The 27,869-nt window shown below is 41.0% G+C and overlaps 2 protein-coding genes across 5 annotated transcripts in view; both read left to right on the top strand.

Annotated features, from left to right (window-relative positions):
* The window catches only part of arhgef4 (Rho guanine nucleotide exchange factor (GEF) 4), a 463,081-nt gene that overhangs the window by 305,000 nt on the left and 130,212 nt on the right, over positions 1 to 27,869 (top strand). The window lies entirely within an intron of this gene.
* Positions 20,338 to 22,397, top strand: LOC144458893 (uncharacterized). The gene has a single exon (XM_078162709.1). It carries the CDS (start codon positions 20,580 to 20,582, stop codon positions 21,453 to 21,455), a length of 876 nt encoding a protein of 291 aa, XP_078018835.1. The 5' UTR covers positions 20,338 to 20,579; the 3' UTR covers positions 21,456 to 22,397.

Genomic DNA, 27,869 nt, shown 5'->3' with positions numbered 1-27,869 from the left:
AATTCCCACACTGGGCCCTGAGCAAATTCTGCCGGGATAACTGCCTGAGTGTGTGGAGTTTTGCTCTAAGGTCCAGGACGTATTGAACTTCATTTCATTTCCTCCCAGCTTTCTTTTACCAGGTCCAGAACCCCACGTGGTTTTCTGCCAAATAGCAGCTCAAAGGGAGAAAATCCCATGGAGGCCTGGGCTACCTCCCGCACTGCAAACAACAGAAGATCTAGCCACCTATCCCAATTGCGGACATCATCCTGTACAAACTTATGGACCATGGACTTCAAGGTTTTGTTCAGACGCTCGACAAGGCCGTTGGTCTGAGGGTGGTACACACTAGTCTGAATGACTTGATACCCAATAATCCGTACAGTTCCCTTAGTGTGCGTGACATAAATGAGGTGCCCTGGTCAGTTAGGATCTCCCTTGGGATCCCAGCTCGGGAGATGACCTGAAACAGCGCCTGCGCAACACCCTTTGCAGAGATAGTGCGCAGGGGCACTGCTTCTGGATATTGTGTTGCATAATCCACCAAGACTAACACAAAGCGATATCCATGTGCACTCTGGTTAAATGGCCCGATGAGGTCCATCCCAATATGTTCAAATGGAACCTCAATGAGTGGTAAGGGGCGCAAAGGCAAGATGCACACCAACGGTAAACCATTTCCCACACACATATCCCATGTCCCTACCGGTCGTGAACGCACCCCCACACATTGCCCCACTAACCTATTAAACCCAGGCCAATCAGTGCCCAAAATCAAGGGCACTGATTGGCCCAAAATCAAGGGGTGTGTCAGGCAGGAGCCAACCGCAGCCTTAACACTATGCTTTCTGCCCTTGTGTTAAATTTCCACAGGCACTACAGGGTATCTGTGGATATCCCCATGCACACACCTAATGTCCACCCATGATGCCTCCAGCAAAGCCGCGAGACGAATCAGGTTCTGATGGATTATAGACTGCATATAGCCTGAATCCACCATCGCTTAGTGTACACCCTCTTGAATCCTTACCGGAATGCTGTATGTCCCTCCTGGACCAGGGGAGGGTGTTGGTGGGCTTGCATCCCGAACCACTTGGCCAACCTCCATGAGCGGGCGCTTGCTGCAGAAGTGACCAGGTTGGCCACACCGCCAACACACCTGCCCCGATGCCTGAGGATCCCTCTGTGAGTTGAGAGCAGTGGCTGTAGTGGCTGGACCCTGAGGAGGGGAGAGAACAGAGGAAGAATTAGTGCAAGGAGAAGAAGGAGAGGGCATAGCAGGGGTATAGTGCTATGGGGTGGGCAGGGGTGAGGATCTCTGGCGAGGCGCTGGAATTGGCTGGGAGGATGGTGGGGGCTGACCCTCAGATGCCTGGCCCCTGGGATGGATGGCAAAATGATTCTCCACAAGGATAATGGAGCATGACCTGCTCCAGAATCCGCCCTTCGCTCACAGACTCCCCTGGCTGCAGCCTCCCGGTTGCCACATCCCTCAGCTGCTTAGCATAGGTGAAGGGGCGGTCTGCAAGTCCCAGCTTAGCGGACCTGAACCAATATCGGTGATCTTCGCACCTGTAGCCCATCCGGTTGAGGATGACTTTCCTCATGTCGTGGAACCTCCCCCGCGAGGAGGCCAGCAGGCGCCGCAGTCTGTGCCTCCCCGGACAGCAAGGGGAGCAAGCGCACGGCCCACTCCGCAGCCGGCCAGCCACACGCCATCACCGTCACCTCGAACATGTCCAGGAAGGTCTGGGGGTTGTCCGCCGCCGTCATCTTATGCAGAGTGTTGGGATTCACAGGACCACAGATGATTTATCATTTGGTAAAATCACAGGGGACAATTTAAAGGCTTTTTCCTCTGCATGCTCTTTGTCTTCAAACAAAGAGGGCTATGCGACACCCATCTCCACAGGAGATCTCACCTCACACCTCAGTGAGACTCAAGTCCCAAAATTTGATTGGACAAGGCCTTTTACAGTGACATGTGACTCTGTGATGTCACAGGCATCTGTACAAGATCTGCTCCCTTCCACAGAACTTCCTCTTCTTGCTCTAGCTGTTGAACAGCTAACACCTCTTTCCGGCTGGGTCTGGAACAGCAGAGGCCCAAACCCCTGCTCTAGAGGCCCAAACCACAAAAGGGAGGGCAACTGATTACAGACTCTGTTGCAAACACAAGGCCATTGCAACTAGCTTTCCAGCAACAAGGAACTAAGTGAGTTAGCACCCAGCGTCTAACTCTGCAAGGACCCCGAGCAACCAGCTTCCTTGGATCAGAACCTTTGGAACAAAGGACTCAACCAAGACTGCACCTAGGACCATCTTCCAAGCCATCTTCTGCCGGCTAACAAAGCACCACCACCAAGTGACTCTTTCTTCCATCCATTCAAGGATTGGTAATGTAACAACTGGGCATAGCTTATCACAGCTTTACAGGCTAAGCAGGACTGTTTAACTTGTTGTATGTGATTTAATGCTGTTTACTGAGTATTGTTGTGATAGATTGCAGACAGGTCATTGATTAGTTGGCTTCGCCAAAGCTAAGTGTTTAGTTTGCTAATACTGTTCACAAACAATCTCTGCACTAATCCAGACTGTTTGCAACACACGTCACATTGACATAGACTCATTAACAAATAGGCTTTCAACAGAGCTACCCCAACCAGGCATCTCTAAGTTCCCGCTTCTTTTCCTTTGTCTTTGTCCTGACCACACGGTCAGACAAACACATCCCCCGAAACTGAAGCAGCCTTGATTCGGCCATTTTGGTAGTTCTCTGTTGTCAGCCATTTTGTTTTGTAGGCCAAACGGCTCCTTGATCACCACACCCGCCTTTGTCTTTCTCTTTTCTCTCTCTCTCTCTCTCACACATACACACACACACACATTCACACACACACACAAACATACACACCAAGCTTGTATATAGTTAGTTAGAATTTGTGTGTTTTGGTTTGCTTTGCTAATTTGTGAATAAATATAATTTTTTGGAATCATACCTGCTGTCTGTTTAATGTTGCACAAGAATGAATGAATAGTCAACCTCTGCTGCGTCAAGAACTCCGAAATCCTTCAGGTGTTACTGTTAATTTTGGTTGTTGTCATTAATTTAATTATTAATCAAACTCCAAATTAATAGTTTAGCGTATTTTATGAGACTGATATCTTTAGCTGGCTATCATTGTTCCCTTTACGGGAATGGTGCCTCACGAGGTGATTTAATGTTAATTAAGTCACATTATTTAACATAATTATTAGTTAGCTCCTGCAGCTTGTGCTCTTTCATACACTAACTCAAAAACACACACAGGCAGAAGTTCCCTCTCTGTAGAGAGCAGATGTCTCTCTCCAGGACCAGCACACTACTGCATAAGAAAGGGGAGAAAGAGCAGTCCAATTAATCAGCAGCAGCTGTCCCTATCAACTCACCTGCCACTACTCTCCTGAGCCATCCCCCCCACACCTCTCTCTCTTGCAGCCAACTGCTAATCACGCCCCCCTCCACAGGGTTTTATAGGTGACCGCCATAGAATATACTATTATCTAGTACAAACAATTAAAAACGCATACATTTACATACGCATATTAACTCACCTTCCTCTACTTTTAGGAAAATTCAGTGTAGTCTACATGCGTGTCAGCTGTTCATCAGGTGGCAGTTCTTAAATCTGCTCTTGATTTATATCTTACATTCGCTGAGTTATAGTGCATCAGCAAGCCTCTATGGATAAGTTATAAAATGAACGTTTCATATGAAAAAAAAAATGTATATTGAAAATAAAAAAAGGATTAAAGATAAATGTATCAATAAATAATATAACGTGGGCAATAACTGATATGTGTATAGTTAAAGCAGAATGAACAGAGTTCACATTCAAGTAAGTCAAGGACAGAGGGATGTTGTGTGCTGGAAGCCCTCTAAAGTAATTGAGATCATGATACTGGTATTCATAGATCAACTTCTTTCTTTTTTTTAAAGATCATTTTTGTGGGCTTTTTGCCTTTAATGGACAGGACAGTGAGTGAAATGGGGACACAGAGAGAGAGTGGGTACTGACACCCAGCAAAGGGCCGCAAGCTGGAACCGAAACCGCGGCCGCTGCAGTGAGGCACTGCCTCTGTACATGGGGTGCCTGGATTGCTCTGTGATTGGTCTACAATGAACTTGTCGGACTGAATCTGTGAAGAACTTTTGTTTGCCCTCTGGGTCTGAAATGTGCTATAAATAAATTTGCCTTGCCTTTCCTAGCCTCTTTAACTCCGTTCAGACACCGGCGTCTGCGCTCCCTCCCTCCTCTGTTAAATGGGATCTCACAGGCGCACTACATCATCAAACCATGTAATGCTTGGTATCACCGGATTCAGATAGCTCTCGGCTTCCTGAATCTGTCATCGTTTTTCTTTTATTCCTTATGGTTTTTGCACCAGAGCAGCCTAAATACACAATGTCCAAAATCGCGATGAGTGGTGACAAGCCATGTCATGCCGTTTTTCGAGGGGAAAAGTTAAAGGATTACTCGCGATCTCATGCCGAGCAGTCAGTGGACACGTAGCTGGTTTATAAAAGGTGAGATCTCACTCCTACCACTATTTTTGGCTGAGATATACCGCCTAGAAAGTAGGATCACAACTTTCACATTTCATATGGCTTTATTTGGTGATATTTGGTGATATTATTTGGTTTCTGTCATAAACAACACCAGCTATCATAATCACGATAAGGTATGATGTTTGAAGCTGGCTGAGTGTTGTTTGATCACTGATAGTACTGTTTTGAAGTGGAGTGAGCGCTCTGTCATTTGGAGCTCCGCCTGGATCTTTTCATGGAAAAAACACTGTAGAATGGTCATACTTTGAGCAATTTTCTTCAAACTTGAAACAAATGTTCATTGATAGTGTGCCTACAGCCCCACAGTGTCATTTACCTGCTCAGATGAAGCCACAGACAGTTATTCATCCTGAAAATCATTTTTTATTTTATTTTAGGCAAAATCTTCAACTTTTTACTGAGTTCAGAGGCCCATTACTCTGTCTCTGTATCACCTAGAGTGTTTCTAACACTTTCACAAGAAACTTCAGAGAGTTTGCTTTCTGGCAAGACCTCATGCATGCATGTAGTCAGAGCGGTTCAGAGGCTACAGTCATTTTAATTTGGGTATGTCATTTTAGGTGTTTTTGCTACAAAATGGGGGTGGAGTGCAAGAGGCTAGACAGGTTTTGACGAGTAATGAAATAAATAAATAAATAAATAAATAACATCAACATTAAGCAATTTAAAAAAATAATTAAAAAATCGACACATTTTCCTTTCATTTTGTGTCATCTTATTTCTTATTCTACCTGTTTTACTCCCATAATCCCCTCGTAGCAGGGCCTGTATATCTCACGCGGCATTGGAGGAGGAATTTCTCGGTGAGTTCTCTCTGCTTGACTTCATATTACCCAAAGGATAAGTGAGAGCTGATACGTTTCAATTCTAGTCAATGTGTGAGCTTCCACCGGCTGCGACTGTGCTGCGTTTGGAGCCCTCCGCAACAGATACGTAGGACTTCTTTTTTTGCACCGGAGCACAACGCAGCAATTCAGCACAGAGCAGATCGTGCGAGGCAGGAAGTTGTGCACAGAAACAAAATAAATCATCCGGTTAATTTTCAAAATAAAATACACAGTGTTCATGGCGGATCATATTTCCCTGCACTACACCTTGAAAACTACATAATGGGCAGAGGCAGGCCTGAAGTCAACAGGGCAGAGCTTTTCAGACGTCATTTCACCCCGTTGACACCATGGACGAGGAGATATTAATCATGGAGGTGCACCGAGATGTCTTCTGGTGGAGCTGCACCGCACAGCAAATGCAGCCGGTGGGTGTTGATGGATGGCAGAGCACGCAGCAGATAACCAGCACTGCCGTTCCGCAACGCACACGCATCCAGTGGAATTCCAGCGTCAGTCCCTGTCATGTATAGTCTGTAGGGCAGCCTCTAATCAGCGTGACTATTTCCCGATCTAAGGCACATTAAAGGCATGCAGCGAGATGTCTGTGTTGTTGCCCTCTCGTATGTGGATGACATCACTGTGCCACAGATGTTCCATTCGCATATAGCGAAGTTTTTTTTTTTTTTTTAAAAACAGACTGTGATCAAAATAAAATGCAGAGACAGGGATCTCATTCCCATTTGAAAACATGCAGCTACACAATGTTGCTCCTCAAAAACACGAGTCAGCGGCGGGGTTTTATGGAGTGCTGTTAAGTTTAGTTCATTCAAAACACACCTAAAACACATTAAACATGGCTTAATAGGAACAATTTCAAACACAAGTACACATTGACTTTACTATAACTTACAGCATTCACAGACAATGCACTTGTCTTCTGCTGGACACATTTTCCCTACAAATACCACATGCTAATGTGGTAAAAATTGTATAAATTAGCCTGGCGGCTAGCGGACTCTCTTCAATCATATGAAGCCAGGGCCAACAGAAGCATTTAACATAGTCATTCCTACCAAATAAAACCAGTAGCACGGCCATCTTTTTTTCTATTTTTTCTACTATTACCGGATTAGCAAAGTACCCACCGTGGGTTTTTAGGGGGAGGCAGGTATGGCCCTATGTTAGCACTGTTTCATAAATCAAGTGTCTGTGCCCTTATTTCTTGCTAAGTCATTCATATAGCTGGCAGTGGTCTTTTGTGGTCTTTTCATCTGCTACCTCTCTATCAAGTGTTGTTTCTTAAATAGCGATGATGTGAAGGTGATGAAGAAGTCTCCGATGACACCATCTTGCTTGCATAAAAAAAGGTTTATTACAAGAAATACAGCATCTATCAAGCATCTAGAATGCTTGGAGAGGGTTCTCGGCCAATGTGAACTGCTCTGAAAAACAGCCCCAAATACCCTGCTTAAATAGACCTGGTGGTGTTTGTGAAATGTGAGACAAAGTCAAACAGATGACAAAGAGACATTCTTGTTGGATTTTTCCAACCCTACATATATGCTATAAATATCTTCTTTGACCCTGACCATATTTGTTTTTGACCCTGAGCCCCTTACTGGTCATCTGTTCCAAACCTTCAGAGTGAATGATAATACACTACATATTTCCCCCCTTCGAGACTACACAGAGTCTCGAAAATAAAAGAGTAATACATACATTTTTGCAGTTGTGAGAAAAATAACAGTTCCTCCTACAATGCTTCCTATAGCATTAACCTTAACAATATGACAACTTTATGGAGTGCGAGAGCGAAAACCTGTCAGGCAGCTATCTTTCTGAAATACCCTTCAAACAATCTAGACAGGAAAAACTCTCTCACGGCCCCTCTGCCTTAGGCGACCACATATAGTACTCCAGACCAATTTAAAAAAAAAGGAGGAATTTAATATTTTGTGTAAAAATATGACTTGAACAAATACATGTGGAAACCTCAGTAAATAAAATCAAAACAATGTCCAAATTCAGGCTGGTCGACCCATCGCACCTTCCAATGGACCTTTCCCTGCCTAGTACCTATATCCCTAAACACTCACGAAAAAAACAAAACATCTGAGGTCTCAATGTATTTACTCCATAGCATAAACCATCATTCTACAAACAAAGAGAAAGCATAAAAATGTATCACACTGCAGCTCCTCAGCAGCGTCAACTCTCAATGTAGCGTCGATGGTGTTTTAAATCTTGACATTTGTATCATAATGTCCTCATTCAGGGCCCTCCAGTCCATGTTATTGTCCATTTTTGAGTATCTGAATCCCTTCAGAACGTCGGGGTTCCTGAACAACCAACCACCCTCAGTGGTCTTCCCCCAATATCGTTCTAGGTGGAAAGAAAAGAAAACACCAACCAGTATCTTTTGGAAAAACAGCAGATGCAAATTAATTAAACATCAAATGCAAAACTTCACCTTATAAGTAGATAAATTCACAATATCATACTTTCACAATATTCCTAATTATAAATCACATTTTCCATTTCCCCCTTTTTATCATACCTCTCTATAGTATGAAACTACTAAATAGTACAATAATAGATGTTAAGAGCAAAATTTTATTAGATATTTAAAATGAATATTTCTAAGCCAGTTCACCAGTCACTTCTTCTTTGTCAATGTCTGTGTCAGTCTTCTGTAATAATAGCATCTGAACATAATCCCCAGGCATTACAACTCCAACCCATCTTACTATCATAGCCTTCTGCAAAGGTCAATAGCAACATTCAAAAGCGGAACATCACACACAATGATAGAAGAACTACTCTCAAAACCTGAACCAACACTGCTCCTAGCGATCCAAATTTCTCCTGCAACCAAGCATTTGCAGACCATCCAGATCCTTCCGACGAGCCAAAGGCATCCCTTATATTTTTTAATGCATCTATGACACTAGTCACATTTTCTGAACTATCAGGAATCAATGTATAACAAGCATCCCCAGTTAAGTTCAAAGCCACACATAGGCCACCTTGCTTGGCCAAAATATCATAACGTGCCATATCATGTTTCAGCAACATCAGTCTGTGACTCCTTTGGGTATTTGACAAGTATTCAAAACCTCTTATAGTCCCATCTGCAAAGCCCTGTAGGGTGTAGGTTATATTATCAATGTGATCTGCCAAAAAATGTCACACCATACCATGGGAATAATCCTATACCCCACTTCTCTCCTAGACTTATCCTCCAATGGTACTGTAGGACTCCAAATAATAAAATCTTGCCATGTCCCTTTTCTTCCTGCTTTCAGGAATAACTTTAGATTAATCCTCATCAGGTACTTTTCCCTTTCTGGACAGCAAGAACTTCATATGGGAGTTGTAGCGTCGCCATGTAACAACATCCTATCCACCCATACGGTAGAAATATGTACGCCTTATCGCCACAAACCTCTCAAATATCCTTAAAATTCCCAATAGTCACATTTCCAGGCAAAATCTGGTTCTGTACCATCACAGTTCTATTCTGTTTGCGATGTGGCACATAAAAAGTCACTTCATACAAGTCATCAATAGTCTCACACTTACGCTTACCCATGCTCATCATATAGTTATCACAATCTGAGATTCCCATAAACATCTCATGCCCATTATGTGTATCATTTGAACAAAAACAATCTTTCAGGGACCGCTGTCACCATATTTTCCTGCTAGTGGTTCTAGTACTCTCTCTAAAATTAAGGCCATGTGCCTGGTGATGGAACTTTCACCACACATGGACAATTCATTCTCCTAACTGATCTTACAGAATGAGTTAGCTGCTGAAACCATAAGTTCCTACCTGCCCATGGGTCTGCGATTTGTAACACCTAGGAATCAAATCCATATGCCTTCCACTTAGTGTCTCTCTTTTGTAATGCATGGTAGTGGTCAGTCATGTCTTCTGATGTCCAATCTAAGTCAAAAAACTCCTCTTTTTCATCTGAAACAGTTTTCTGATCTGTCTCAAATGAATCTGCATCATTTTCTTCCACTAATGTTCTCTAGGGTCAAGAATCTCATCACTACTGTTCACACTAAGCGCTATTTCTAACATAGGCTTCTGGGTTACATTTACAAATAGACATTGGAGATGTCATCACAGTTATTGACAAAGGTTGCTCTTGTCACACCCTCATTTGTAAAATTCTTAGAAGTGACAAAAGTAGAAGTTGTCACCATCGCTGTTATATCATTTATCCCCTTTAAAGTTGTAGCTAGAGTAGTAGCCTAATTCCTATTTTCAGCTGATTATACCCCAAAGAAAACATACTGATTATATCATATCCCCTTTCTACCAATGTCACCCTAACTCCTACACACTAGAGCTTCAATCCATTAGTTAAATGCTTATTACTCAATCAATTATTAAAGCTTTAAACCTGCACTTCCACTATCTTGCTTTAAAAGTATTTTACTGATGTAAACGTGATAAAGACTTACTGGTAAAGCAAAATGTTTTCTCTTTTTTCTTTTTCTTTATTTTTTTCCCTTCAACCGCTTTCAGGGATCCGCGTGTTTACTATTTTACTTTTCTGTATCAGTCAGAATTCTCTTAAACACTGACCTTAAGGTCTTACTCACTTTAAAGTCTCTGTAAAGCTAAATCAGTGATTTCTTTCAAAACACATTACTCATCTTAGAAAATACTTACTGTAAATGTAAAAAGACTAAACTGTGTAGTACTGAACTATGGAGTTAAACTGTTCTTCATCATTTCTGTATCCAGAATTGTTTGGGCGGGACTAAGAGCCTGCTCAATGACACACTGGAGGCATCCTGAACATAACCCTCTACTATATAAATACTACTTTACTGCCAACATTAGAGCTCATATTATCAGTGTTGTTTCGTTCACCCCCTGGTGAAGTTGCTACATCCCACGTGCTCTCTGAGCTCTTTTAGTCCAATATCTTCATGAATAAACATCTCTGTTAAATGCCAGAGTCATATGAACACAAGCTGAACAGCTGTCACTAACAAACCTCTCAGTCTCTCAGACTAAATCGGCTACAGTTACTACTTACTCCTATGGGTGTGAACCTTATGCTAACATTAGCTGCTATTACTGCTGAACAAGAGACTATCATCGTGTAATGGCATTAGCCCTTTGACTCAAGATATGTGTCCTGTGCTATCAGACTATGTACGCAACTGAGTTAAGTGCCAAAAGAGTCTATCGCTGCACCATGACTCCTTCTTTAGCTCCCGGGTGGAATTTTATTACTTATATTGCATCTAACCCATTCTGACTATCTTCACCCCAGAATGATCTCGATCACCCATCTCTGACTCCTAACTCACCAAAACTAAATAATGCAGGTTCTGCTGATTCAACATCTGTTTTAATGAACTCTCCCACTGTTTGCTCCATGGTCATTCCCAGTTATTATTAGTAATAGGCTAGGTTTGAGTGCTCCCCAAGCATGCACTGTTAACAATGACAACCTAGTCAGACCTACTATTCATCGTCAGCCTGCCTATCATCTTCCTCTATCATGATTTCATTTTTTTTTTTTTTTTCAAATAATATCAATGTCTTTATGATCCCTCAGACTTGGCTTAGCCCAGAGGACACTATTCCTCTTAATGAAAACCTCCCCTTCTAATTTCTCTTATTTATTCATTTATTTATTTTATTTTAATTTATTTTCATTTTTATTTATTTATTTTATTTTATTATTTTTATTTTTTTTTATCCTACCAAGACCAGCAAGAATGTTCAAAAATGTTCTCCCATCTCCTTTGGAAATTTTACCACCTTTGAAATCTGTAGTTTTATAATTAACAGTAGAGACCCAGTACTCTGTGTTTTAATCTTTAGACCCCCAAAACTAAATTCTGGCCTTATTACTGAATCTTCTAAACTTCTGTCCCTCATCACTCAGCGCATTAACACTATTATTATACTTGGAGACTTTAACATCCACGTCTGTTGCCCCTCTTGCAATCTTGTTTTATGCACCTAAGAAACATTTCTCATATTAGATCTTTTTATCTTTCCATGACCTCAACAAAATTGTAAATACCCTTGTGTCCTGCTGCTTAGACTACTGCAACTTTAGGCCTCTACACCTGTCTTAGCCAGAATTATCTCCACCGTCTGCAGTTGGTGCAAAACTGCTGCCAGACTGATCGTCTGTTCAAGGAAATTTGAGCACATAACTCCAGTTTTAGCTGCACTTCACTAGCTGCCAGTTACATTTAGAATTGATTTTAACATTTTATTATTAACTTTTAAAGTTCTTCATGACCTAGCTCCTCGCTTCATCACCGAGCTTTAATTCCCTACAAGCCAGCTCCTTATCTAATTTTAAATCTCCTTGAAAAACATATTTTTATAAAAAGGCATTTTATTCCTACTAATGGCAGCAGTCTCGTGCATCTATGCTCTTGTTGCCTTTTCTCCTTCTATTTTTACTCATTCATTCATTACTGTTGTTACATTGTTTTTTTTTTTACTATGTTCTTGTCACTGTATTTTCTCTTTTTTCCTTGTACATGCACCTTGTGACACCTATAATCACCTTCACAAACACCTTGTCTCCTCTATCTCTTCCTCAAACTCTCATACACCATAGGTGAATAAGAGAAAACAGACAAGAGTTCAGTACCTTAAGAACCCACTAGGTCCTTACAAACAACACTTAGGTCATTTTATCTACAACAAATGCTTTTCTCCTTTAAACTTTCAACTATTAACAAATACCCAATTATGATTATAATACTTTATTTCAGTAATATATTATTATCCTCAAGCTGTATTTCTTAATACTCTTTTTACTTTAATTTCATTCAAATATCCTACAAACCCCTCAAACTACCAAATCACAATGATCTACCATTTTGTCTCCCATTGCACTACCTTACAAGGAGAAAAGGAAAGGGAGCACTTTCTGCACTTTCCTCTTTTAGGAAATCAATCCTATTTGCATTCTATATGGGGTGCCCCCCTTTGCTCCACCTTTTTAAATTTAGCAAGAACTTCCAGTATTTTAATTCTAGAGTGAACATCTAGCCCAATTTTCTAAAGATCAAATATGCTCCATATAGCAACATATGAAATCATAAACAAGGAACACACACACACACCCTCCGGAGCACACACTCTCACACAGACTCACTAAAAATATCCTCACTGATCTTTTCACCTCTCTTCACAGACATAAATGTCCTTCTTGGGGCTCATAAGTTTCTTACCAAATTCAAAACGTCCCCTCGAAAGAGGCTCATAACTTTTATCAAAGTCCCCATCAAAGGCTCATAAGTATTTATCAATATTTATAAAGTCCTCTTCTTTGAGGCTCATATATTGTATCACTAGGAAACAAATAAATTTCCTGTTCTTAACTACAACCTATATATATATCTATTTCATATGAAATCTATCACATCAACATAACATAAACCCCATAAACCATCCCATTGCGCAATCTTTCACACACAACCAGAACACAGCTGAGACAGCGCTTCCCTCAAACAGAGATCACTCTTCTAACAAACAGAGACACCTTGGCCAAACTCTCACACTAACTTCAACGTTCTCTCAAATACACAAACAGCTTACAATCCTCAATTCTCAGCGTTGACTCATTCATTCTGTCCTATAGCATGCTTTTTGCCGCTCGTTTCCTATTTTCCTTTTTTCCTTTTTATATCTAAATTTATGCTACCTTATGAGGTGTAAATATTCAATGAGAGGCCATATCAAAACATCATTCGTCAACGAATATTAAGAATAAAAGCGTACAATTGAATTTTTATTCTACACCGCCAGTTCCCTGAACTGACCTGAAATTCACCTAGTGATATCCCAGGATTTTAGGCCCATCTAAAATCGCCTCCTTGAGGGCTTTTGTCAAATCTGCAGCATTTTCTCTTTACCTTATTCCTATTTTTCCTTTATTCCTATTTCTCTTTACTTCATCTTTATCCTTACCTTATCTTTTACCTTATCTCTTTTACCTTTTTTTCATGCGTCCAATTTCCCTTGGGCCCAGGGTTATTACTGTCCTCTTTTGTTTTTAGCCAAATTCCCAACTATTTCTCAAAGTCACTGTTATTTCTTCTTTCCTTAGTTTACTTCAAAGTTTATTCTCTTTACCTATTTTACATCAGTTTGTTCACTGCCTTTCCTAAGACAGACTCCTTACATCAATGTTTATTCTCTATCTTTCCTAAGACAGACTCCATACATTAATATTTATTCTCTGTCTTTCCTAAGACAGGCCTCTGTCTTTCTTAAGACAGGTCACTCCCCCCTTTTGCGCTTCACACAGCGCAGTCAAAAACAAATTTAGAAGGAGAAACACCCCATACCTACACATCATGGCACCCACACACAAATGATTCGTAATGGTGTGACCCAACAGCAAATACACAACAGCCCTGAAAGAGCGAACCAGCACCCAATCACGTGAAATGCTCACCGTATCTGTCGACCTGGTGTGGGAGCAGAGGCACCGAAGCTGTCGTCGACGCCGCAGGCCACAACACGTCCGGAGTTCGTGACAACAAATTTGTTGTTTCTTAAATAGCGATGATGTGAAGGTGATGAAGAAGTCTCCGATAGAATGCTTGGAGAGGGTTCTCGGCCAATGTGAACTGCTCTGAAAAACAGCCCCATATACCCTGCTTATATAGACCTGGTGGTGTTTGTGAAATGTGAGACAAAGTCAAACAGATGACAAAGAGACATTCTTGTTGGATTTTTCCAACCCTACACCTATGCTATAAATATCTTCTTTGACCCTGACCATATTTGTTTTTGACCCTGAGCCCCTTACTGGTCATCTGTTCCAAACCTTCAGAGTGAATGGTAATACACTACACAAGTCTCATAGTTCTCACAGTTTGTCCTTTTGCACACCTTCATATCTGATGTAGTCACAGTCGTGCTTCAGGCATTTGCCATTTCTCTTTGGTTTTCACATTGCTATTTGTGCTATATATACTTGCTGTTCAGATCTCTTTTTCTTGCACTCATTAATATTTATTCTAAATCTGTCTGCCTCGATTCAATTTGGCTTGCTGTCATTTGTCACATGATCTCATGCCATATGCACAGTCATCCATGGTCCTCTAACTACATGCTGCATGCACTAACTCCAGCTTGTCTGCCGATTCCTCACCTTTATCACTTTATAATCCACTATCGTACATCACCCATGATTATGTCCTCTTGGTTATCTTATCACAATTTCTGTCTTGCTGATTTATTATCCGCTGGTCTTGGGACCTATTCTGTTGTACTCGTTTATTCAAGTTGGTCATAAATTAACATAATTCTATAGGTCAGTTCTTTTTTTACCTTGCTTGCATTTATCATGCTGCTCATTCATGGTCTTCGGGACCTCAAGCAAATGCACAATCATGGAGTATGGGACCTCATGCTGTATGCACAATCATGGTCTGTGGGACCTCATGCTGTATGCTCTAACACTCATGGTCTTCGGGACCTCTTGCAATGCTCCATCATGGTCTGGGGGACCTCATGCTATATGCACCAACACCCAAGGTTTCTGGGACCGCCCACTGAATGCTCCTACGTGGTCCGTGGGACCCCATGCAACACTTGATTTTTGTTGGTCGTGTGACCATTAATTTCTGGTTGTCATGCAGACTTAATTTCTGTTTGGTCGTCGGACCTAATTTTACTCTAACCATTTTATTTAAGTTGGTCTTCTGACCTTAGTTTCTGTTCGGTCTATGACCTTTATTGTTGTTGGTCTTTCTGACCTTTTGTTCTGTTCTACACATGGTCTTTAGGACCCCAGTCTGTGCACCCAAGGTCTGTGGGACCTCATGCTCATACACAGTAATTTCTTTTCGGTCATCTGACCATAATTTCTGTTTGTCAGTGATGACTCTAATTCTTGTTTGATCACAGGACCTTATTTTACTTTCACCATTTTATTTGAGTTGGTCTTATGACCTTTTGTTAGGGCCCCAGCGACGACAAAGTCATCCATGAGGACCCTATTGTAATCGCGCTGTTTATTATTATTAGGGCCTGAGCGACGACGAAGCCGTCCGTGAGGATCCTATTGTAATCGCGCTGTTTATTATTATTTATTATTAGGGCCCAAGCACTGACCGAAGGCCGGGTGAGGGCCCTCTTGAAACTGAAGGAATTATTATTATTATTATTATTATTATTATTATTATTAGGGCAAGGATTTTTTATTATTATTCTTCTTCCTCCAAATGAATTGCCTTTTTGGGAGGCTTAACATACCCGAAAACTCATGAAACTTTGCACACATCTCAGAACTGGTGAAAAATTTCATATTTTAAGGGTCTCGTGCGCGGGTTCCAAAAAATGGCTCAGTAGCGCCCCCTACAAAAGTTTGAGGAAACAGCCCCTGAAGCTAGTTTAACCTACATGTATGAAACTCGGCAGGCTTATGTAATGCTCAGAGACGTACAAAAAAGCCTCTTGGAGGCATGCTGTAAACACAACAGGAAGTCGGCCATTTTGAATTTACTGTGCAATTTTGATGCATTTTTGGCCATTTCCAGGGGTCATAAATGAACGAACTAGTCCTAGAGATTTCATCCGATCGACTTCAAACCTTGGTCTGTCCCATCCCAAGACCTTGAAGATGAAAAGTTATCAAAAGCTTGAGTTTTCGTCAATGCGTGTGACCGTGGGATGGCGTCAAAGTTAGGGGTCTCGCCACTAAACAGGAAGTAGTTTATAACTCCAGCATACATGGTCCAATCTTGCCCAAACTTCACAGGATTGATGACAGTCCCGCCCTGAACACATCTACATGTTAATAATTAGAGATAAACATAGCGCCCCCTACTGGCAATGGGAAATGTCATGTTTTAGACTTTAATGTACATCTCCTACAGACATGACCAGATCCACTTCAAACTTCGTGAAAAAAGTCAAAAGACATTGATGATGCTTTATTGTGGAAACTGTGAGTTTTCGTCGAAGGGCGTGGCCACAGCCTGGCAGCGAACTTTGATGTTTCGCCGTGATGATAAACGTTGCTGTAACTTGACTCCACGTGGGAATATCTTGCCAAAACTTCACACATATGATGACAGTCCAGCCCTGAACACATCTACAGAGGAATTTTGAATCACCGCCATAGCGCCACCTTCTGGCAACAGAAAGCTACTTTATACATTCTTTGATGTCCCCCTTCTAGCAGGTTAATCAGACCCACCTCAAACTTGCTGGTCTAAGTCCTTAGACCTTGATGATACTTAAAAATGAAGCTTTTCAGTTTTCATCAAACGCTGTCACCGTGGCGCCGCCTTGTTTGCCATCAAACACGATGTTGTTTTGAAGGGACAAGGGATGCTTGAAAACTCACCAAACATGGCATACACATCACAGGTCGCAAGTCCTGTTGTCTGATGTGATTTTTGTGCTTTGATGCACCAAGATGGCTCAACAGCGCCCCCTAGAATATTTCAATTATGCAGCCCCCAAAGCTGCTTTGACCTGCATGTATGAAACTTGGTAGTTACCTGTAACACTCTGTTACGTACAAAAAAGCCTCTTGGAGCCATGCTCCAAACCCAACAGGAAGTCCGCCATTTTGAATTTACTTGTGCCACTTTTGTGCATTTTTGCCCATTTCCAGGGCTTGTAAATGAACGAACTTGTCCTACAGATTTAATCTGATTGGCTCCAAACTTGGTGTATGTAAGCGTGACTATTTTAGGACCAAAAGTTATCGCAGGATTTGCCCAATTTGAATGGCGTGCCCGCTGCTGAGCGTTGAATCTTGAGGTCTTGCCATGAAAAACGAAATTGCTGTAGCTTTGGCATAAATGGTCCAATCTACACCAAACTTCACATGATTCATATTAGTCCCGCCCTCAACACATTTTCATTACCATATTTCCTGATAATCATAGCGCCACCTAGTGTCTAAAGGAAGTACTTCTTATCAGACACTTATCTTTGGATTTACCTGAAATTTCAATGCTGTGGTCTATATTTGATGTTCACAAACATGACACATCATTAGTGTCTACGTGTGCTGCAGAGGGTTTAATTTTGATGTCTCGCCATGAAACAGGAAATTGCTATAAATTTGGAGTAAATGGTCCGTTGTCCACCAAACTTGACATGATTGATAATTGTCCCACCCTGAACACATTTATATGACAATATTCTCTGATAGTCATAGCGCCACCTAGTGGTGAAAGGAAGTACTTCTTAACAGACACTTATCTTTGGATTCACCTGAAATTTCAGTGCCGTGGTCTATATTTGATGTACACAAACATGACATATCATTAGTGTCTACGCACACTGCAGAGGGTTTACTTTTGATGTCTCGCCATGAAACATGAAATTGCTATAAATTTGGAGTAAATGGTCCGTTGTCCACCAAACTTGACATGATTCATATTTGTCCCACCCTGAACACATTTATATGACAATATTCCGTGATAGTCATAGCGCCATCTAGTGGTGAAAGGAAGTACTTCTTACCAGACACTTACCTTTGGATTCACCTGAAATTTCAGTGCTGTGGTGTGTATTTGATGTACACAGACATGACATATCATTAGTGTCAATACGTGCTACAGAGGGTTTAATTTCGAGGCCTCGCCATGAAACAGGAAATTGCTATATTGTTGCCGTAAATGTTCTGATCTCCATCAAACTTCAGATGATTCATATTAGTTCTGCCCTGAAAACATTTATATGACCATATTTCCTGATACTCATAGTGTTAGCTAGTGGTGACAGGAAGTAGGTCTCAAACACTTATCTTTTGATTTATCTGAAAGTTAAATGCTGTGGTGTATATTTGATGTATAAAAACATGATGTATAATTACTGCGCTCTCCAACTCCCTCTAGTGGAAAGAGGAAGTGATACAAAATGTGAAATATGTTATTCCAGCACTGTATCACGGATATGCAGAGTCACTCCTGCATGCGATATCTAACTTTGACAGAAATGAACTGACGCGTCAGAAGGCGTCCTGCAAGCCCCCCCGAGTTGCGTGAAGGTGCGAGGGCCCGTTCATCGCTGCTTGCAGCTTTAATTATTATTCTTCTTCTTCTGAGCATATAATCATATATAATTTGGCCCCTTTCCCAAATTCAAAAACTCACCAAATATGGCAGACGCGTTAGGTCTGGCGAAAAATTTTATAATCTATTGTCGTCCTGAATTTCCACCACTAGGTGGCGCTATAATCAAGGACAGTGCGTTTTGGCTCATAACTCACATATACTTAGTCACACATTCCTCTGTTATAATTTCCCACCAATAATAATAATAATGATGATAATAACGTGATAGTTCGGCTGTTCTAGATATTTGTTATAGCCTATTCAAATATTCAATCCCAAAAACGCCGTTTCTAGAGAACTTGCTAAAATATCTGAAATGAACCATCATGCCTACTTTTTCTTAACATATTTCATCTAGGTGCAGTGTCATTACTAGTTCAGCTTTACTAGACATTTGATATATTCAGTAGATGTATCTTTTTACGACCCTGTTTTACAAGCCGCAAAAAAAACTACCGTCCCAAAAACGCCGTTTTTAGAGTACTATCTAAAATAACTACGATTAGCCAACATCCTTGCTTTCAATCCCAAAAACGCCGTTTCTAGAGAACTTGCTAAAATATCTGAAATGAACCATCATGCCTACTTTTTCTTAACATAGTTCATCTAGGTGTAGTGTAATAAGTACTTCGGCTTTACTAGATATTAGATTTATTCAGTAGATCTATCTTTTTACAACCCTATTTTACAAGCTGCAAATGAACCTACTGTCCCAAAAACGCCGTTTCTAGTGTATTAGCTAAAATATCGAAAATTAGCCGACATCTTTACTTTTTCTTAACATAGTTCATCTAGGTGGAGTGTAATAACTCGTTCGGCTTTACTTGATATTAGATATATTCAGTAGATATATCTTTTTACAACCCTATTTAGAACCCTACTTTGCAGATCAGAAGAACTACAACTATGTTGCTGATATGTATCAAACTGCATGGCGTGGTCCCAGGGAATTGTAGTTTTTTAAAAATCTAAGCGTTTTTCCCAGATTTGGAAGTTGTAAATACTGAATTGAGAGTACACTGTGGACTTTAAGGGGATGGTAAACACATTTGTGAAATCAGATTTTAAATATCTAATTTCTAAATGGGTGAAAATTAATTTTATCCATATTTTATCCATATCTGACAGCACCCTCAGTTGTTGACTACACTCACATGATAGTGGTAGAGGTCAAGAGCTCTCTATAACAGTTGGTCCCATGTCTGTACCCCCTTTAGTTGCTGAGTTATAAGCCCTCAAACATGCACTGAGGTCAAGGTTCAAAGGTCAGTATTTCAAAGCAGGAGCCATGTAGAATCTTCATACTGACATATGTTGAAATTTTAAAATGTATTTACAGAGTGGAATGGTAGCCTAATAGATAACTTAGATAATATTTATTATTGTTTAGACACTTTATTATTGCTTAGATACTATTTAGCCTATTATTGTATTTACTATTAGCATGTTCTACTTTTGAGTAATTTCCGAGAAGTTAAAATAAAAAATTACAGACTATAGGAGACAACCTCTTCAATGTCTCACGTCAATTAATTAACACTATTTGTCGGCTTTTTATAATGCCTTTTTTTTTTTTGCTGCTGTCTCCAGTTGAGAGTGGTGATTTGCTAAATACATTCTACAATAATAATTAGATTAACATTTGGTCTATAATATTGTTGGCTATATTACGCATTTTAATTAAAAAAAAAAAAACGGAAGAATAAAAGAAACACCGAAATAATTACTTTTTTTTTATTGATACTCCTCTCTGACACACACACATTGAACACGCGATTGAATGAATGAATGAATGAATGAATGAATGAACATTGGACGTATTGCGGTAAGCGAGTTGTGTCATTTCCGGTGTTTCTGTGACAGTGTCTCTGTACTGCTCTGGTGAATTCTGCTAGCCTGCTTTCTCACCTCAGTTGCTTTAACGCTGCTTTAACGTCTACTTCAAGTCATAACCCACACTGGTTCTGTTTAAGCACTTATAGCTCTCCTTCTTTCTACGACTTTCTCGCTAATCTCTTAGCTGTTGTTTGCACGCTCTTAGCCTTGTTAGCTACTTTAGCTTAGCCATGGCTTCTCCTTCTCCTGCTCTTTCTTGCCCGGTGTGCCAAATGTTCAGTTATGCCTCTGCCTCCTTTAGCGACAGTGGTAATTGTAATAAGTGTAGCTTATTTGCTGCGTTGGAGGCGAGGCTTAGTGAATTAGAAGCGCGGCTCCGCACCATGGAAAACCATTCAAAAGCTGCGGTAGTTAGCCAGCCCCCTGTAGCCGGTGCGGAGCCACATAGCATAGCCTTAGCCTCTGCTAACTGTCCTCCGGTAACTCCCGTTCAGCCGGGAGGTTGGGTTACGGTTCGCCAGAAGCACAGCTCCAAGCAGAAGCCCACGGTTCACCACCAGCCTGTTCACGTTTCCAACCGCTTTTCCCCACTCAGCGACGCACCCGCTGAGGATAAAACTCTGGTTATTGGCAGCTCTATTCTGAGGAACGTGAAATTAGCAACACCAGCGGCCATAGTCAAATGTATCCCTGGGGCCAGAGCGGGCGACATTGAATCAAATTTAAAACTGCTGGCTAAAGCTAAACGTAGATTCAGTAAGATTGTTATTCACGTCGGCGGCAATGACACCCGGTTACGCCAATCGGAGGTCACTAAAATTAATATTGCCTCGGTGTGTGAATATGCAAAAACGATGTCGGACTCCGTAGTTTTCTCTGGACCCCTCCCAAATCTGACCAGTGATGACATGTTTAGCCGCATGTCATCATTTAACCGCTGGCTGTCCAGGTGGTGTCCAGCAAACGATGTGGGTTTTGTTAATAATTGGCAAACTTTCTGGGGAAAACCTGGTCTTATTAGGAGAGACGGCATTCACCCCACTTTGGATGGAGCTGCTCTCATTTCTAGGAACCTGGCAAATTTTATTAGTAATTTAAATCCCTGACAACCCAGAGTTGAGACCAGGACAGAGAGTTGCAGTCCTAAACGCCTCTCTGAGCTTCTAGTTCAGTTACCCAGCCATAGTTTTCATAGTTTTATACAAACGGTGTCTGTCCCCCGACCACCTAAATTATTTAAATCTAAAATTAAACAAAGAGGAGTTGTGCATAACAACCTCATAAAAATTAAAACCTCTTCTGTGACAGAAAGACAAAACAGGAGAATTAAATGCGGACTGTTAAATATCAGGTCTCTATCGTCTAAAGCAGTGTTAGTAAACGAATTAATATCAGATAATCATATTGATTTACTCAGTCTCACTGAAACCTGGCTGTGTCAAGATGAATATGTTAGTCTAAATGAGTCCACTCCTCCCAGTCATAATAATACCCACATTCCTCGAGGCAGCGGCCGAGGAGGGGGAGTTGCAGCCATTTTTAACTCTAGTCTGTTAATCAGCCCTAAACCTAAACTAGATTATAATTCATTTGAAAGCCTCGTTCTTAGTGTTTTACATCCGACCTGGAAAACCTCGCAGCCACTTTTATTTGTTATAGTGTACCGTGCTCCTGGCCCGTATTCTGAATTTGTATCTGAATTCTCAGAGTTTTTATCCAGTTTAGTTCTTAAATCAGATAAAGTTATTATTGTAGGCGATTTTAACATTCATGTCGACGTTGATAATGACTCCCTGGCTACCGCGTTTATCTCATTAATAGACTCCATTGGCTTCAGTCAGGGTGTACATGAACCCACTCACTGTTTTAACCATACCCTCGATCTAGTTCTGACGTATGGAATTGAAATTGATAACCTAAAAGTCTTTCCACAGAATCCCTTGCTATCAGATCATTATCTGATTACTTTTGATTTCTTTTTACTCGATTACACGCCACTTAGCAACAGTTACTATACTAGATGTTTATCAGATAGTGCTGTCACAAAATTTAAGGAAAAGATTACTTCGTCGTTAAATTCAATACCAATACCTTCAGTAACAGAGGTTTCCCGTGCCGACTTTAACCTCTCCCAAATTGATCATTTTGTTGATAGCGCCGTAGGCTCGCTGCGAACAACGCTCGACTCTGTAGCTCCTCTTAAAAAGAAGTTAACAAAGCAAAGAAAGTTTGCTCCTTGGTATAACTCTCAAACCCGTAGGTTAAAACAAATATCGCGAAAATTTGAAAGGAATTGGCGATTAACCAAACTGGAAGAATCTCGTTTAATCTGGACAGACAGTCTCAAAACTTATAAGAGGGGCCTCCGCAATGCCAGAGCAAACTATTACTCAGCATTAATAGAAGAAAACAAGAACAACCCCAGGTTTCTTTTCAGCACTGTAGCCAGGCTGACTGAGAGTCAAAGCTCTATTGAGCCTTGTATTCCTTTAGCCCTTAGCAGTAATGATTTTATGAGCTTTTTTAATGACAAAATTCTAACTATTAGAGGCAAAATTCATGACCTCCTGCCCTCGGATGGTAGGCCTACCTATCTAACCTCAAACACAGCTGTAGAATCTAATATATATTTAGATTGCTTCTCCCCAATTTCTCTTCAAGAATTGACCGCAGTGATTTCTTCATCTAAATCATCAACGTGTCTCTTAGACCCCATCCCAACTAGGCTACTTAAGGAGGTCTTTCCTTTAGTTAACACTCATATATTAGATATGATCAATATATCCCTATTAACAGGCTATGTACCACAGTCTTTTAAGGTAGCTGTAATTAAACCTCTCCTAAAAAAGCCCACCCTGGATCCAGAGGTGTTAGCCAACTATAGACCAATATCTAATCTTCCCTTTATGTCAAAGATCCTTGAGAAAGTAGTCGCAGACCAGCTGTGTGATTTTCTCCATGATAATAATTTATTTGAGGAATTTCAGTCAGGATTTAGAGTGCATCATAGCACTGAGACAGCTCTAGTTAAAATTACAAATGACCTTCTGATTGCTTCAGACAAAGGACTCGTCTCTGTTCTTGTTTTATTAGATCTTAGTGCGGCGTTTGACACAATTGACCATCAAATTCTACTGCAGAGACTGGATCACTTAATTGGCCTAAAAGGTTCAGCACTAAGCTGGTTTAAATCTTATTTATCTGATCGTTTTCAATTTGTTGACGTTCGTAATGAATCATCCTTACGTACCAAAGTTTGTTTTGGAGTTCCGCAAGGTTCTGTGCTCGGACCAATCCTATTTACTCTATATATGCTTCCTTTAGGTAACATCATTAGAAATCACTCTATAAACTTCCATTGTTATGCGGATGATACACAGTTGTATTTATCGATGAAGCCAGAAGAAAGTAATCAATTAACTAAACTCCATAACTGCCTTAAAGACATAAAAAATTGGATGAGCACCAATTTCCTGATGTTAAATTCAGACAAAACTGAAGTTATTGTTCTTGGCCCCAAACAACTCAGAGACTCTTTATCTGATGACATAGTTTCTCTAGATGGCATTGCTCTGGCCTCTAGCACTACCGTAAGAAACCTCGGAGTAATATTTGATCAAGATTTGTCTTTTAATTCTCATTTAAAGCAAACCTCACGGACTGCATTTTTTCATCTGCGTAATATTGCGAAAATTAGGCCTATCCTGACCCGAAAAGATGCAGAAAAATTGGTCCACGCTTTTGTTACCTCAAGGCTGGATTACTGTAACTCTCTATTATCAGGTAGCTCTAGTAAGTCCTTAAAAACTCTCCAGCTAATTCAGAATGCAGCAGCACGTGTACTAACAGGAACTAAGAAACGAGATCATATTTCTCCTGTTTTAGCTTCTCTGCACTGGCTCCCTGTAAAATCCAGAATTGAATTTAAAATCCTACTGTTAACTTATAAAGCTCTAAATGGTCAAGCTCCGTCATATCTTAGAGAGCTCATAGTGCCATATTATCCCACCAGAACACTGCGCTCTGAGAACGCAGGGTTACTCGTGGTCCCTAAAGTCTCCAAAAGCAGATCAGGAGCCAGAGCCTTCAGCTATCAGGCTCCTCTCCTGTGGAATCATCTTCCTGTTACGGTCCGGGAGGCAGACACCGTCTCCACATTTAAGACTAGACTTAAGACTTTCCTCTTTGATAAAGCTTATAGTTAGGGCTGGCTCAGGCTTGCCCTGTACCAGCCCCTAGTTAGGCTGACTTAGGCCTAGTCTGCCGGAGGACCCCCTATAATACACCGGGCTCCCTCTCTCTCCCTCTCTCTCTCTCTCTCTCTCTCTCTCTCTCTCTCTCTCTCTCTCTCTCTCTCTCACTCTCATCCTATTACTGCATCTTGCTAACTCGGCCATTCTGGATGTCACTAACTCGGCTTCTTCTCCGGAGCCTTTGTGCTCCACTGTCTCTCAGAATAACTCATACCGCAGCGGTGCCTGGACAGTGTGACGTGTGTGGTTGTGCTGCTGCCGTGGTCCTGCCAGATGCCTCCTGCTGCTGCTGCCATCATTAGTCATTAGTCATACTTCTACTGTTATTATACACATATGACTATTGTCACACAAGTATACTGTCTGATACTAATACATACTTTCAACATATTGTACCACAGTAGCCAGAACTATAACTATAATATTATTACTTTCATTAATGTTGTTGTAAGCTACTGTCATTACCTGCATCTCTCTCTCTCTCTCTCTCTCTCTCTCTCTCTGTCTCATTGTGTCATATGGATTACTGTTAATTTATTATGCTGATCTGTTCTGTACGACATCTATTGCACGTCTGTCCGTCCTGGAAGAGGGATCCCTCCTCAGTTGCTCTTCCTGAGGTTTCTACCGTTTTTTTTTTTCCCCGTTAAAGGGGTTTTTTTTGGGGAGTTTTTCCTTATCCGCTGTGAGGGTCTTAAGGACAGAGGGATGTCGTATGCTGTAAAGCCCTGTGAGGCAAATTGTGATTTGTGATATTGGGCTTTATAAATAAAATTGAATTGAAAATTGAAATTGAAGTGGTTCAGCCACAGTCCCACCGGCTGGCACGGTCACATTGAGATTACATTTGTTTTTTATTACTAACAAAATGTTTTATATTGACCATATGAATGGTTTCGTTTTCAAATAAATATTTGGAAACGAAAATATGCAATATGTATATCGCCTACCTGTATCAAAATGTATAATTTTCAGCAGCGGTTTGTGTGACAGCTGCCACGGTCGAAGGTATAACCAGCGGGGCAGCCGCTGGTTCTGTGGTGCTGGCTTGGGGTCCACTCTCCCCTGGTGGAGTGGAGGGTGGCCGGGTTGCCAGGGGCAGACGGCTCCATGTGATGGTGTTTCCTCTCTAGTTCTTCCGTGCTCAGCCTTATTTTTATCTTCTTATTTATTTATTTATTAGTGGCGTCTGGATTCAGTTACGGCAGACGGATGGCAATCTGAAATGGAATGAAGCCCACAGACGGCCGACAGCAGCTACAAAACAGTAGTGGAACGTGCCCCATCCGCTCACAGCACAATGCTATTAAAGCCCTACGCTATCAAAAGCTGGCAAAATACATTTATTTTATTTTATTTTATAGCCTTGACATTAACCTGTCATATTGTTGAGTTATCAAGGACACTTCCGCATTTTTGTGTGTGTACAGGAATGTTAAAGATATCATTGAGGAAAACGAGGTTGACGTGACATGATTGAATCAGGGAATCCGTGTGTCCACCACGGGAGAGGATCCTAATTGACTTTACATTGGCATTGTTTTCGTGGTGGCAGCACGTAATTTCAACCCATTACGTGCTGCCACCACGGAATGCGGTGTTAAGAGGTCGTGGTCATTTCACGTATTTCTGTGAGATCAGGTTGTGACAAACACAAGATAACGGCTTACTGGTGACACACAAGCCCGTCTCCAGGTCCAGTAATTTCCTCTTTCGTTGGTGTAATGACTGCCCAGTAGGACAACCGAGCAGTGGTGGGACACAGGTATGTGGTGTGTCAGAGGTGAAACGAGCCATTCACATTTCTGTATTTGTGTCAGTAACGGCCCACAAACCTCACCGCACTTTAGGGGCTGTTCGTTACTTGTCAGGGGAGGGGGATGGCTTTTTGATTTTTGTTTTATTTTTTGATTTTATTTTGATCCCCCTACCCTGTGGGCTCGAACGAGCATACTGCGTCCAAATTCACACCTGCTCTTCTCTACTGATTTTCTCCACGACCGTGCATCATAGCGAGAAGACAGCATATCACGCGAAACAGCGGAATTGTAGCTTTCTGACAAGGCCAAGCACTTGTCGGTAGTCCAATGTTTTCACAGCAAAAAAAAGATAAAGTTACACTAAATTTATGTATAACAGAGCTTTCATACAGCTTTGCACACACATTACTCTTGGATGGATTACTCGAATGCAGGCTGGCACAGAAATGCCACGCAAATCACATGAAAGTAGAGCTTTCCAGTGATACCACACACATCATTGTGCTGTCATCCCATCATGATATAAATACAGATTAATTGTCTACAAAATAAAAACCTGACGAATTTCTTTACAATCCATTATACAGAACTTGTTATCAGTCACTTCATATAGTGAGGAATATTGTATCTTACCACATCTTGGTACCACATCAGGCTTGCGTGTGTTTCTCCCTGTCTATCCACATTTGTAGTCCAGCTTTCAAGATGCAAATATCTCCATATTGTCCAGTTGACACTCCATCAAACTTTGTATGACAAAACCAGCCACTTCACCTTTGCGCACCCAGACAACTGCAGCCTAATTATGCATGCATGACAGGGCCGTAGTCACCATATACATTGAGGGGGACACGTGCCCCCCCCCCCCCCCCCCCCATGCCCAAATTTTTTTGTAAGTGCAAACAAAAAGACAAATATTATCTTGGAGGACATCATTGCACTTGGTTGACTATTTTTCTATTATCTTAGATGTAAATATTGCAGGTTTCTTTCAGATAAAACACATTTTGACTTGTGAATGAGTCAATGGAATTTCTTGCAATAATACTGGCATCATGTTGGCCTGGCACAAACCACATGTTTTGGACAGCTGTGATGTCACAGAATGTCCCACCATCATGGTTCTTATATTGCCAGATTCCAGAGAGTCTCCCCTTTTCAGATATGGCAGAATATGTCATTTTCCAACTTGCTATGCTGAGATACATGTAAAAATGTAAGAATTTAGTAACAGGGATTTGTTTTTTTCATTGAACAGGCACATAGAAAGACATGAAATGATGGCAAATCTGGATAGCTCACATTGTCCTGAAAACAACAAGATATAGCATGTGTATGTAGCCTTCATAATGACTGTGATATGAGCTTAAAAGTAAAGGCAGTAAAAATACCCCAACAACGCCTAGGGCCCATAGGGTTAATCACTTATTAATGCTGTTTTTGAAGTATGAATAAGTCAATAAATAATTTATTCCATTGAAATATCAGTGATGTATTATAGAAAAGT

Source organism: Epinephelus lanceolatus, chromosome 20, assembly GCF_041903045.1.
Source record: "Epinephelus lanceolatus isolate andai-2023 chromosome 20, ASM4190304v1, whole genome shotgun sequence".
Classification (NCBI taxonomy): domain Eukaryota; kingdom Metazoa; phylum Chordata; class Actinopteri; order Perciformes; family Serranidae; genus Epinephelus; species Epinephelus lanceolatus.
Note: the sequence above shows the minus strand (reverse complement) of the source record. Positions and strands in the feature narration are given on the sequence as shown.

Bases quoted from the DNA above. Each gene is read 5' to 3' on its own strand.
- LOC144458893 (XM_078162709.1), top strand. From the start codon at position 20,580: ATGGCTTCTCCTTCTCCTGCTCTTTCTTGCCCGGTGTGCCAAATGTTC.